General features: G+C 43.6%; 1 protein-coding gene across 2 annotated transcripts in view; it reads left to right on the top strand.

Annotated features, from left to right (window-relative positions):
* HSCB (HscB mitochondrial iron-sulfur cluster cochaperone) overlaps positions 1 to 12,591 on the top strand; it is a 31,223-nt gene extending 18,632 nt beyond the window's left edge. The window contains exons 6-7 of one of the 2 annotated variants that reach the window (XR_015242370.1): positions 12,254 to 12,316; positions 12,439 to 12,591. Coding sequence is in view for 1 of the 2 variants with exons in the window: in XM_086682173.1 (XP_086538299.1) it covers positions 6,575 to 6,612 (38 nt within the window). In the remaining variant the exon portion in view is untranslated. Of the gene's footprint in view, positions 1 to 6,574; positions 6,741 to 12,253; positions 12,317 to 12,438 lie in introns of those variants that run through there. The other variant, XM_086682173.1, reaches the window with a different exon arrangement.
* Positions 12,592 to 12,797: the final 206 nt, after the last annotated feature.

The raw sequence follows: 12,797 nt of genomic DNA, 5'->3' as shown, positions 1-12,797 counted from the left end.
TTCATGTCCTTATGAGAAAAGATACTTTCTCCCTACACTCATGCACTAGGGAAAAATCTTGTGAGAAAGCCAGAGGGAAGGCAGCCAGGAACAGACTCCTCACCGGAAATAGAAACTAACCATGCTGGCACCTTGATCTTGGATTTCCAGCCTCCAGACCGTGAGAAAATTAACTTCTATTGTTTAAGTCACCCAGTCTGAGGTATTTTGTTATGGGATCTGACCTGTCTGATACACCTGGATTTGAATCCTAGCTCTGCCACCCATTTGCTTGAGTCCACAATTACGCTAAGCTTCATTTCCTGTCTTTAAAATGGTGATAATAATACCTATTTCACAGGATTGTTGTAAGGATCAAATGAAATAAATTATCTAAACAAATTGTTTAGCCCAGTGCATCGCATATGGGAAGCACTCAAATGTGACTTTTAAAATTATAATAACTACTGGGGCACCTAAGTGGCTCAGTCAGTTAGGTGACTGACTTTGGTTCAGGGTCATGATCTCACAGTCCATGAGTTCAAGCCCCATGTTGGGCTCTGTGCTGACAGCTCAGAGCCTGGAGCTTGCTTCAGATTCTGTGTCTCCCTCTCTCTCTGGCCCTCCCCAGCTTTCACTCTGTCTCTCTTCCTCTCAAAATTAAACAAAACTTAATTAATTAATTAATTAATTAAAAAAAATTTTTTTAACGTTTTATTTATTTTTGAGACAGAGAGAAACAGAGCATGAACGGGGGGAGGGTCAGAGAGAGAGGGAGACACAGAATCGGAAGCAGGCTCCAGGCTCTGAGCCATCAGCCCAGAGCCCGACGCAGGGCTCGAACTCACGGACCGCGAGATCGTGACCTGAGCTGAAGTCGGAAGCTTAACCGACTGAGCCACCCAGGCGCCCCAATTAATTAATTAATTAAAATAAAATTATAATGAGTACTTTTATTATTTGGCAACAAAGGCATACCTTTTCGCATCAGAGTAAACAATACCCCTTCAGCAGAGTTTCAAGCACCTACTTTGTGCAAGAGAATGTTCAGCCCTGGAAGAAATGCATAAACAGATGCTTCCTGTCTATTTGGGGATTATACCAATAATCAAAACAATAATAAAAGTTCCCATTTGCTGGGGAGACTGGTTGGCTCAGTCAGTAGAGCATATGACTCTTGATCTTGGGGTCATGAGTTTGAGTCCCATATTAGGTTCAGAGATTAGTTTTAAAAAATCAGTAAAAAAAAAAAAAAAAAAAAGTTCCCATTTGCTCCATAGTTACTATGTGTAATATTTTGCATGAATCCGTCAAATTATACCCAATTCAACTCATTTCACAGATGAAGAAACAAGCTCCCAGAATATAAGAGTCAAGAGCTAGGATTCAAACCCAAGTCTACCTCAGCCTGTGCTCTTAGGGAGGCTGAACCCACCAGATTAAGCACCAGCCAAGAAGATTAAACAATTTGCACACCAGGGGCCATTTACCAGGGCCCATGCCAAACAGAAGCAGGACTTGACCCAAGTCCCTATTTCCAAGGCCTGCACATACAGCTTCACTGGGCATAGGGAGGGATCGCTCTCAGGTAAGAAGGTTTCAGGGAAGAGGGGGAGTAGAGTCCAGACAGGCAGAGAGAAGCTGTATCATGTGTCCCCAAGCCCCGTCCCCTGGTTGAATGACTCTAGGAAATCTCACAGGACTTGGTATTTCGTCCTACTCATGGCTACGATGTATTACAATGAAAGGATCAAAAGCCAACTCAACAAAGGGAAAAGGCACATGGGATGAAGTCCAATGGCAACCAGGCACAGGCTTTTAGGGGTCCTCTCCCAGGAAGTCCCACAGGGCACGCTCATTCCGCCAGCAACAAGCTATGACAACCTCCGTGAAAATGTCATCTGCAAGGGAAGCTCATTAGAGACTCAGGGCCCAGGCTGTTTCTTGAGCACTGATCATATGAGCACTGATTGCCTAGCATGTGCCAGAATTCTAGACTCCCAGAAGGAAAAACACGTAGTAAGCATAAACTACGTTGTTTCTACAATTTAGGTACAGTGGGCCAGTCTTATCAATCCTGGGAATAACTAAACTCTCCCCAAATCCAAATTCCCAGCCAAGGGCCAACCTTGTCAGCAGGCCTTTCTAAGGATACGCAATCTCAGGACTGCTATGTTAACTTTTTTTCTGCGCAAGAGCCAAGGGCATTCGCATCAGAGCAGAGGGAATTCTATAACAAATAATCCAAAAGCAGAGAGGAAGGCGCCTCCATTGCTGAAGGGCTTTTTCCCATCTCTGTGGCTGCCACCAAGCAAAGAGAAAGATGCTGCTCTGAGTCAAGATAGCAGTCAGGCCTCCTAGGGTGTTCAATAGCAGGTGACAGAGCCTGTGCCTGACTTGCAGGTAAAGCTTTACTTTGACAAAGAATTCTTCTGGTTCTGTCACTTGTAGAATGTATCAGAGGTGGCCAGATAAAAAAAATACAACACACCATCTTGTCCTTTCTCGGGGCCACAGTCAGGAGGCAGAAGAATCATCAGAAATGAATCATCAGGGGCTCCTGGGTGGCTCAGTCGGTTAATGTCCAACTTCGGCTCAGATCATGATCTCACAATTCGTGAGTTTAAGCCCCGCGTCAGGCTCTGTGCTAACAGCTCGGAGCCTGGAGCCTGCTTTAGATTCTCTATGTCCCTCTCTCTCTGGCCCTCCCCCACTCATTCTCTCTCTGTCTCTCTCTGTCTCTCTCTCTCATAAATAAACATTTTTTAAAAATTAAAAAAAGAAAACAAGAAACAAATCATCAGAGTACTGAGGGGTACTCTGGGCTTCGGGCAGAAAACAAACACATGGATGACAGGGGGAGAGAGGGGAGGGTAGGTACTAGGGAGGGGTGAGGTCTTCAAGGAAATGCCCCATCTCAAAGCCGGGGAGGAAGGGGAGACACGACTCAACCCTGGTAATTGTTGCCATGGAGAGATTCAGACACTGTGTTGACAAGTCTCATGACTTTTTTCAAGAGAGAAGCTGGAATTGAGATTTTAACAGGATATTTCCCTGGGACTGCAGAGACGATGGAAGCACCAAGCAAGAAACACCTAACTCAGCTGGGGTAAGGGGAGACGCAGGATGGGCTCTGCAGAGGAGATGATGTGAGAGCAGTAAGGTTAAAAAAAAGAAAAAAGAGAGCCCACCTAGTGGACTAAGGAAAGAAGAAATCAAGTTACGAATTACATTTGTGATACTGCAGATTTCACAAAATCGGACTGAACTGGGTTTCACATCTGGTGCTTCCTCTTCTGTGTGACCTTGAACTGTTGTCTGAGTTTCTTATCTGTAAAACATGGAAAGCCATAGCACCACCCTCAACAATGAGGACATATGTACAGGACAACAGAAGTGAGGAGAATATAAAGGACATCAGAAGCGAGGAGTATATAAATAGTGCACATAAAGTACTTAGCACAAAGCTGAACGCTGCACTCAGCAAATATTACTAGAAGCACAGAATGAGATGGGAGCAGAGAGGAAGGGCCTTTGGCCTCAGCGGGGGAGTTAGGGGCAGATTCGTGGAAGCTTCCTGAAGACATTTGGTGTTTCCAGATAGGTAAGCAGGAGACATGGCATACAAATGAAGGAGAATCTACCGCACTGGGGTTGGTCGGGGGAAGTAGGGGAGGGGCAGAGATGGTATTGAGAGAGAGGCAGCTAGGTTAGGAAGAGAAGTACAGTTGACCCCCTTTTTTTTCCCCTAAGTTTATTTATTTTGAGAGGGGGAGGGTCAGAGAGAGACAGAATCCCAAGCAGGCTCCACGCTGCCAGCACAGAGCCCAATACAGAGCTTGAACCCACAAAGCTGTGAGATTGTGACCTGAGCCAAAACCAAGAGTCAGATGCTTAACTGACTGAGCCATCCAGGTGCCCCTGAAGATTTTATTTTTAAGTAAATTCTACACCCAATGTGGGACTTGAACTTATAACCCTGAGATCAAGAGTCACATGCTCTACCAACTGAGCCAGCCAGGCACCCCGTGTAATGTATATTTTACCACAATTTAAAAAAAGAAACAAAATGTGCTCCTGACCACCATTTATACTGCAAACGTTGGTTGAGAAGCCATCACTTCTGTCTATGCTGTTTTTGTATATGTGTGTGCTTTTATCATTATGACAATATTTCCTATTTTGTCTGGCTTTCTTAGTTTCAAATTTTCAGAGAAGTGGAAGAAAGCTCACTAAACCCCTATGTATCTCTTATTCACAGTAGTGCCAACCCCCCTAGCATATGTTAGGGAAAAAATGGCACACACCACTAGAATCTCCCTAGAATATGCTAGAAAAAGAATGGGGTGGCCAGTATGAAAGGTGGCTGGGAGGGGGTGGGGGCACCCTCTCCAGAAGGTGCCCGCCCCCCCCTCCCAGTATTACAGTACTGGGGAATTAAAAAAAACTGGGGAGGACGTCTGGGTGGCTCAGTGGGTTAAGTATCTGACTTCGGTTCAGGTCATGATCTCATGGCCCATGGGTCTGAGCCCTGTGTAGAGTTCTGTGCTGACAGTTCAGAGCCTGGAGACTGCTTCAAATTCTATGTCTCCTTCTCTCCTTCTCCTTCTCTGTCCCTCCCCTACTTCCACTCTATCTCTGTCTCTCTTTCAAAAATAAACATTAAAAAAAATTTTTTTTAATTCATCATAAAAAAAAAATAGGAAGAAGTAGAAGAAAAAAATGGCCCACAACACTAACAAGCTAGATGGTTTGTATTGCACACAGATCTAAGCCAACTTGCCCATGCGTGGCTATTGGGTTCCTTTAGGAAGGTGTTACTCTAAGGAAGGTGTTACTCTAACTAACTACTCAAAGTTAGTTACTCTACCATAACTTTCTACCAGATTTGTTGTTTTTTTTAAGTTGTGTATATACCATAAGGTTCAACTGTCTAAAGTGTACAGCTCAATGGTTTTAAGCCACTAGGTGGCTCAGTCAGTTGAGCGTCCAACTTGGGCTCAGGTCATGATTTTGCAGTTGACGAGTTCGAGCCCCGCGTCCGGCTCTGTGCTGACAGCTCAGAGCCTGGAGCCTGCTTCAGATTCTGTGTGTCTCTCTCTCTGCCCCTCCCCCACTCATACTCTGTCTCTGTCTCAAAAATAAAATAAACATTAAAAAAAAAATTGTAGGGGCGCCTGGGTGGCGCAGTCGGTTAAGCGTCCGACTTCAGCCAGGTCACGATCTCACGGTCCGGGAGTTCGAGCCCCACGTCAGGCTCTGGGCTGATGGCTCGGAGCCTGGAGCCTGTTTCCGATTCTGTGTCTCCCTCTCTCTCTGCCCCTCCCCCGCTCATGCTCTGTCTCTCTCTGTCCCAAAAATAAATAAACGTTGAAAAAAAAATTAAAAAAAAAAAATTGTAGGGGCACCAAGATGGCTCAGTTGGTTAAGCATCCAACTCTTAGTTTCAGCTCAGGTCGTGATCTCACAGTTTCGTGGGTTGGAGCCCGGCATCGGGCTCTGTGCTGGCAGCATGGAGCCTGCTTGGGATTCTCTCTCTCTTCTCTCTCCCTTTCTCTCTCTCTGACCCTTCCCCACTCATGCTGTCTCTGTCTCTCTCTCAAAATAAATAAATAAACTAAAAAAAAAAAACAAATTATAGACCACATCACCGTGTTATGCAGGTAAAACATCTCTGGGTGAAACTTCATTAATAAAGTTTTGGATTTTTTAAAACACGTGTGAGGACTGTGAAAACCAAGTTTAATGAGTAGCTAAGAATTTGTACAGTAGCCCTTCCATTGTTTCTTGGAACAATGTGGAAACAAGGAAGGTATTTCATTTCTCAGACTAATTGCCCATTTATTCTGCCCCGGTAATGGGCACCGAAGAAACCAAGGAATTTCGTGGGTATTCTCATTGACATTAACTCCAAAGAGCCGTGTGAGAATCCCTAATTTCAAGCCTACTCTTGCCAGAATCCATTCTACAAGGTGCTCCAAGAGTTTAGAGTGGGAGCGCTTGTCATTTCCTGCAATCTACAGTAACTCCCCTTCTGGCTCCAAAAACACCACAAACACTTCCTATACTGGAAAGGTCTGTTTGCATGCAAAAGATGGCAGTTGTTATTCGAGAAAAGGACAAATGTATGCAAAAATTTGGAGGTGAGAGGGAGGAACAGAGAAATTCAATGGAAAACAGAGGAAAATCCAAACTGCTGGCTGCAGACATCAGGTAGGGAGTGGGAAGCTGGGAGGTAGGCAGGGGAGGGATCCTGAAGGAATAGGAGTCTGGTAAGGAGGCTAGACCTTCACCCGAGAGTAATAGGGAGTCATGGAAGGGTTTAAGGCAGGGGAGGAACACATCAGGATTGCATAGTGGACAAATATCTCTGTCTGTGCTATGGCTAACAGGCTGGAGGAGCTAGAGTAGAGCAGGAAGACTGGCTAGGCGGTTCCAGCAAGCAAGAGATCATGGAGCCTGCAGGGTCATAGTGGTACCAATATCCCACTTTCTGCAAAGTCCTACTTGCTTATGGGAGGAAGCTGCCACCCACTGGGACTGTGCTTACCAAGCAAGTGATATTATCTGTCTTGCCCCTTCTCTCCTGCCCCAGGCTCTCTTGTTGATGTTGACCTGAGAAGCCACGTGTAGATGCCTCATCACCACGATCAGTGCTCACCATGACCATGCCAATGTCAAGATGACCCAGTTAGTCAACTAATAATAAACAAGGAAAAAAGTGGACAGGAGACCTAGACTAAAGGAGACTCAAGAGACAAGGAAACCTAATGCAGTGTTGAATCATGATGCCATCTATAAAAAGACATTTAGAGACACTTGGGAAAATGTGATTACAGATTAGGTGATTTTATTTTTTATATATATTTTAAAAATTCATGTATTTATTTTGAAAGAAAGAGTGAGAGCAGGGGAGGGGCAGAGAGAGAAGGAGAAAGAGAGAATCTCAAGCAGGCTCCACACTGTCATCACAGAGTCCAATGTGGGGCTTGAACTCACCAACTCCGAGATCATGACCTGAACCAAAATCAAGAGTTAGACACTTAACCAACTGAGCCACCCATGTGCCATGGGTGTTTTTAAAGAATTATTACTTTTGTTACATGTGATAATAGGATTTGGTTACTTTTCTTTCTTTTTTAAGCATTTGTTAGAGATAAACACTAAAACATTCACAGATAAAATATGACTCTGGGATTTGACTTAAAATAATCATGAAAAACTCCCATGACCTAATACAGTATTTCCTATTTACATATCATATCCCCTTATTATCCTCATATGAACTTTTTTATTTTTTAATTTTAGAGAGAGAGCGTACACAAGTCGGGAAGAGTGGCAGAGGGGGAGAGAGAGAATCCCAAGCAGGAGAGCCTGACACAGGGTTCAATCCCTGACCCTGAGACCATGACCCAAGCTGAAATCAAGAGTCAGACGCTTAACTGACTGAGCCACCCAGGCACTCCTGCACACATTTTTTTCATACCTGTAGTCAAAATATATCAATACTTTTATGATCTGAACATTTAAGAACAAATGCTGCTTTTGAGAAGGCACCCTTTGGTGGCTGGGTGGCTCAGTTGGTTAAGTGTCTCTTTGTTTCAGCTCAGGTCATGATCTTATGGTTTGTGAGTTCAAGCCCCACGTCAGGCTCTATGCTGACAGCACAGAGCCTGCTTAGGATTGTTTCTCTTCTTCTCTCTCTGCCCCTCCCCTGCTCACACACACACACTCTCTCTCAAATAAATAAATAAACTTTAAAAATAAGATAAAGTAAAAAGTTCCAGTTATTTTACCTCCAAAAGATGATGCGTTTATTCAGGAATAAAAGAAAATTGCAATTTGGGTGAAAAATGCTGCAGCAAAACCATAGGCAAGTCCAGGGAACAAAAAGTCCCTTTTTAAGGAGAAAAGGGATATGTCGTGGAGGATGTTACAAACTAAAAGTCCATTGGAGTAAACTGGGAGTTCGAAGTATGGTGGCTTTTCATTGGCTGAGCTGTTGCCTGATGAGGAAAGCATCTCTTCCTGGGCTGGAATAGTAGAGTAGAATCCACCTGCAAGATCAAGTCTGGCTTTTCCTGTTGGGTTTGCAATTGACTACAAGTAGTAGGGCATGAGAGCTCCCCCTGCCAAAGCCCCCCGGCTTCATTTTTTGGTGTGGTTTCCCATTACTGATTTTTCACACAACCCATTTCCTAGTTCATAGATGGCCATCTTTTTGCTGTGTCCTCACCTAATGTGAGGGCAAGGGAGTTTCTTTCATAAGAGTATTAATCCCATTCATGAAGTCTCCACCCTCATGACCTAATCACCTCCCAGAAGCCCCACCTTCTAATGCCACTACATTAGGGGTTCATATTTCAACATATGAATTTGGTGGTGGGGGGTAGGGGTGGAGGGAATAACACAAACATTCAGTCCATTGCACTTGTCATATTGAACATATTTATTTCAAAAACATTTATCTGGGGTACCTGGCTGGCTTGGTGGGTGAATCATGCAATTCTTAATCTCAAGGTTGTGAGTCTGAGCCCCACACTGGGTAGAGACTACTTAAAAATGAAAAAAAACCTTGGGGCGACTTGGTGGCTAGTTGGTTAAGCGTCCGGCTTTGGCTCAAGCCATGATCTCACAGTTCACGAGTTTGAGCCCTGCATCAGGCTCTGTGTGGACAGCTCAGAGCCTGGAGCCTGCTTTGGATTCTGTGCCTCCCTCTCTCTCTGCCCCTCCCCTGCTCGTGCTCTGTCTCTGTCTCAAAAATAAATAAACATTAAAAATTTTTTTTAATTAAATAACATTTTAAAAATCTTAAGTAAAAACCAAAATCATGTATCTTTTGTCTGACTACAAAGTAACACATATTCCTTGGAAAAAATAAAAGCTTAAAATTTACACCCACAAAGTGCAAGTTCTGATAACCCCACCCCTCATGGGTCATTGCCATCAAGTTTGGTTTGGTATCTTTTCTTCCAGAAGGGATGAAGCTTAATACTTTTGTATTAATATCCTATGAAGGTTGTTTCTTGCTAAGTTCTATTAACTACTGTGATTAATTATGTAGACAAATTATTTATCCTCTCTAAGCTTTAGTTTTATCACCTTTATATAGAATCATACATGTACCTGTGGCCCTGTTATGAGAGTAAAATGAGAAAATGTGGAGTTTTTGTGTGTGTGTTATTCACTAGCACACAGATACGTGTGTGCACATGTTACTGAATGATCTGTCATAGCCACTGACTCAGGAAATGAACAGGTGAGCTCTGGCGAGCGGCGCAGACAACTGCTCTGTCCCGGGAAATCCCAAGGGGGCTGGGCAAATCAAAAGCATAGCTGCCGCTTGGGTTTGCCAACACTGTTGCTAAACAAACTCTGATAAACTCATTGCAAGGAAAGCTGATCACTCAAAAGTCAAGGATCCGGAAAAGAGAGAGAAATTTATTTTGGCAGAGGTAGAAGACTCAAGCCTTAACACCTGACCTTTCCAATTGCAAGATGGATACCTAGAGTTTTATAGAAAGAGGTTCAGCGGGGTACCTGTAAGAAAACAAGCAGAGAGCACATGATCGTGGGTGGGTTTTGGAGTGTTCAGCCTACCAAGGGCAGGGAAAGGGATGTGTGGGGTGTGGAGGTCTTCTAGGCATTCCATTGCTATCAGGGCTTTTCTGGTCTCCTAAATGGAATGTTCTGGTAATTGTGAATGCCTCAAGAAAGGGCAATAAGAAATAACTGTTTGGAGTCTATAAATGAGCAAGACAGCTTCTGTGTACACATGCACACAAATAAGAAAAAAGACTAGAGGTGGGCCTGGGTGAATCAGTCGAGAGTCAGACTCTTGATTTTGGCTCAGGTCATGATCCCAGAGTCTTGGGATCAAGCCCCATGCTGGGCTCTGCACTGAGTGTGAAGTCTGCTTGGGATTCTCTCTCTCTCTCTCTCTCTCTCTCTCTCTCTCTCTCTTTCTCTCTGCCCCTCTCCCTACTTGCACGATCTCTCTCTCTCTAAAATAAAATTTAAAGCTTTTTTTTTTTTTTTTCAACGTTTATTCATTCTTGGGACAGAGAGAGACAGAGCATGAACGGGGGAGGGGCAGAGAGAGAGGGAGACACAGAATCGGAAACAGGCTCCAGGCTCTGAGCCATCAGCCCAGAGCCCGACGCAGGGCTCGAACTCACGGAGCGCGAGATCGTGACCTGGCTGAAGTCGGATGCTCAACCGACTGCGCCACCCAGGCGCCCCTCTAAAATAAAATTTAAAAACAACAAAATTAAAAAAGAAAAAAGGCTCGGAAGATATTCATATAATGGAGCTCCCTGTGGGATGGTACTAAGGCTTTTTATTTTTATTTTTTGGCTCTCTATATTTTTATCACCACCTCCACTCATTTTCTGCTAGAGTCTGTGTTAGTTTTATAACCAGAAAATATTGGTTTTGTTCTTAAAGATGACAGATAAGATGAGTCACCAGGAGAAGAGTCAGGAGGGTATTGTCTAAATGTCTGTATGTCTGACCCAGCAACTGCATGAGAGATTGACTGGAAGTCACTTCAAAGAGGCAGGCCTGGATTGTCACTGAAAAGAAGAGATGCTCTCAGCAGCCACCATCAAATTCTGTACCCGCTCTTCCCAGTCTACTGTAGGAGACGATGCACAATAATCCTCAGTCTTTTGCTTCTAGGGTCTGAAGTCCCAAGGAGTCTGTGTCTCACAGAGACACAGGGCTTTCTGCCAGGGAATTCAAACAGGTGGAGCAAAGCCTAGCATGTTACGTCAGTGTCTAAGGTTGACGTGGGGTTGAACTCCTTCACTTATACATAAGGAAACTGGGAACTGTAACTTGCCTCAATGTTCTTATCTGTAGAATGGGGAGTAATAAAAGCACCTAACTCATGGCGTTATTGTGAAGAATACTTGACCTGATATTCGACCTGCAAATAGGAAGAACCGAATAAATTATTAATTCTAGTACATTGCCTGAAAAGGGATATACAACTTAGTATAGAAGTGTGAACTAAAGAATGAATTTGGATGGGCTTTCAAGAAATACAATTAGGTGGACAGTGGTTTTACAATGATATTTAGAGTATGACAGTTGTAGAGGTCAATGCCACAAAACAAGCCACTTTTGCGTGAATGTTATTTTAAGTTAAAGTAGAGCGTCTGGGTGGCTCAGTCGGTTAAGTGTCCGACCATGGGCTCAGGTCATGATCTCCCGGTCGGTGAGTTCCAGCCCCACGTCGGGCTCTGTGCTGACAGCTCAGAGCCTGGAGCCCACTTCTGATTCTGTGTCTCCCTCTCTCTCTGGCCCTCCCCGCTCATGCTCTGTCTCTCTCTGTGAAAAATAAACATTAAAAAAAATAAAAAAAATAAAAAAAAAGAGAGCGAAACCCAACAGATTTAAGAAAAGCTCTTTACCACCCCCTAAACTGCTTGCTTTACCAGGAAGAGAGCCATTAACAGAGATTCTTCTTTACCAAGAAACTTACATACATAATAAGGGAACCTTTGTTTTCCAGAAACATCTCCCTACACCTTTTTGCTAATGGTCTCCCTCTCACTTTGTATCCTGTTTGTTTTGTTTTGTTTGTTTATTTTTATTTTATTTTATTAAATTTTGTAAAATGTTTATTTATTTTTCAGAGAGACAGATTGCGCATGAGTGGGGGAGGTACAGAGAGAGAGACACACACAGAATCTGAAGGAGACTCCAGGCTCTGAGCTGTCAGCTCAGACACTCAGGCTCAAACCTAGGAATCACAAATTCATGACCTGAGACAAAGTCAGACGCTTTGGGTGACTGAGCCACCCAGGTGCCCCTATTTTTTTTATTTTTGAGGGGGAGTGTTGGAGGGGCAGCGAGAGGGGGGGATAGACGATCTGAAGCAGGCTGTGTGCTGACAGCAGAGAGCCTGATGTGGGGCTCAAACTCAGGCACTGGCAGCTTATGACATGAGCTGAAGTCAGCCACTTAACTGACTGATCCACTGAGGAAACGCCCCCCCTTTGTGTCCTTGACCCCCACCCCTCTCTTTACCTCATATAAGCCCCTTTTGTTGCCTATGTTTGGAATTTCTTATCTATGCGGATTCCCCCTATGCACAAAATTAAGTTTGATATTCTCTTGTTAATCTGTCCCATGTCAATTTGATTCAGTCCAGCTAGAAGGACTTGAAGGGCAGGGGAAAATTCTTCCTCCCCAACACTCTCTTTTCATAAATATATATTTATATTTACATGTGTATATAATATCATCTGCAAGCGTATTTTTTCAGGGGAAGAATGAGGTGGCCATTTGTAGAAATGACCCAGGAGACTATCTTTTATATCCAATTGAGGTAAGTAGGGTGTTACCTTATGGAGGCAAACTGGATTCTAAAAGCCACTAAGAAAACTTAAACCTAATCTAGGATATTACATTAGGCAAAAGAGGTTCATTCTTTCCTTTTTTTTTCCTTAGACTATAATGAGGGCAAGGGAAATGGAGAAAGATGAAGAGAATTTGGAAGCATTTCACAAATAAAGCCCATAGGAATTTCTAACTGATTAAGTATGGGGGTGAACAAGAAGGAGGCATCAATGATGACGCTTAGGTTTTGGGTTAGAAACAAAAGCATCTTCTGACAGCTGTAACTGGCTTGGTACTATCTATCACATAGATTTTGGTGTCTTCCTTTTATTTTTTATTTTTTATTTTTTTATTTTTAAAAATTTTTTAATGTTTATTTTTGACAGAGAGAGAGAGAGAGACAGAGAGAGAGAGAGACAGAGCATGAACAGGGGAGGGTCAGAGAGAGAGAGAGACACAGAATCTGAAAC

Source organism: Puma concolor, chromosome D3 (genome assembly GCF_028749965.1).
Source record: "Puma concolor isolate L17-30 chromosome D3, mPumCon1.1.hap2, whole genome shotgun sequence".
Taxonomy (NCBI): domain Eukaryota; kingdom Metazoa; phylum Chordata; class Mammalia; order Carnivora; family Felidae; genus Puma; species Puma concolor.
Note: the sequence above shows the minus strand (reverse complement) of the source record. Positions and strands in the feature narration are given on the sequence as shown.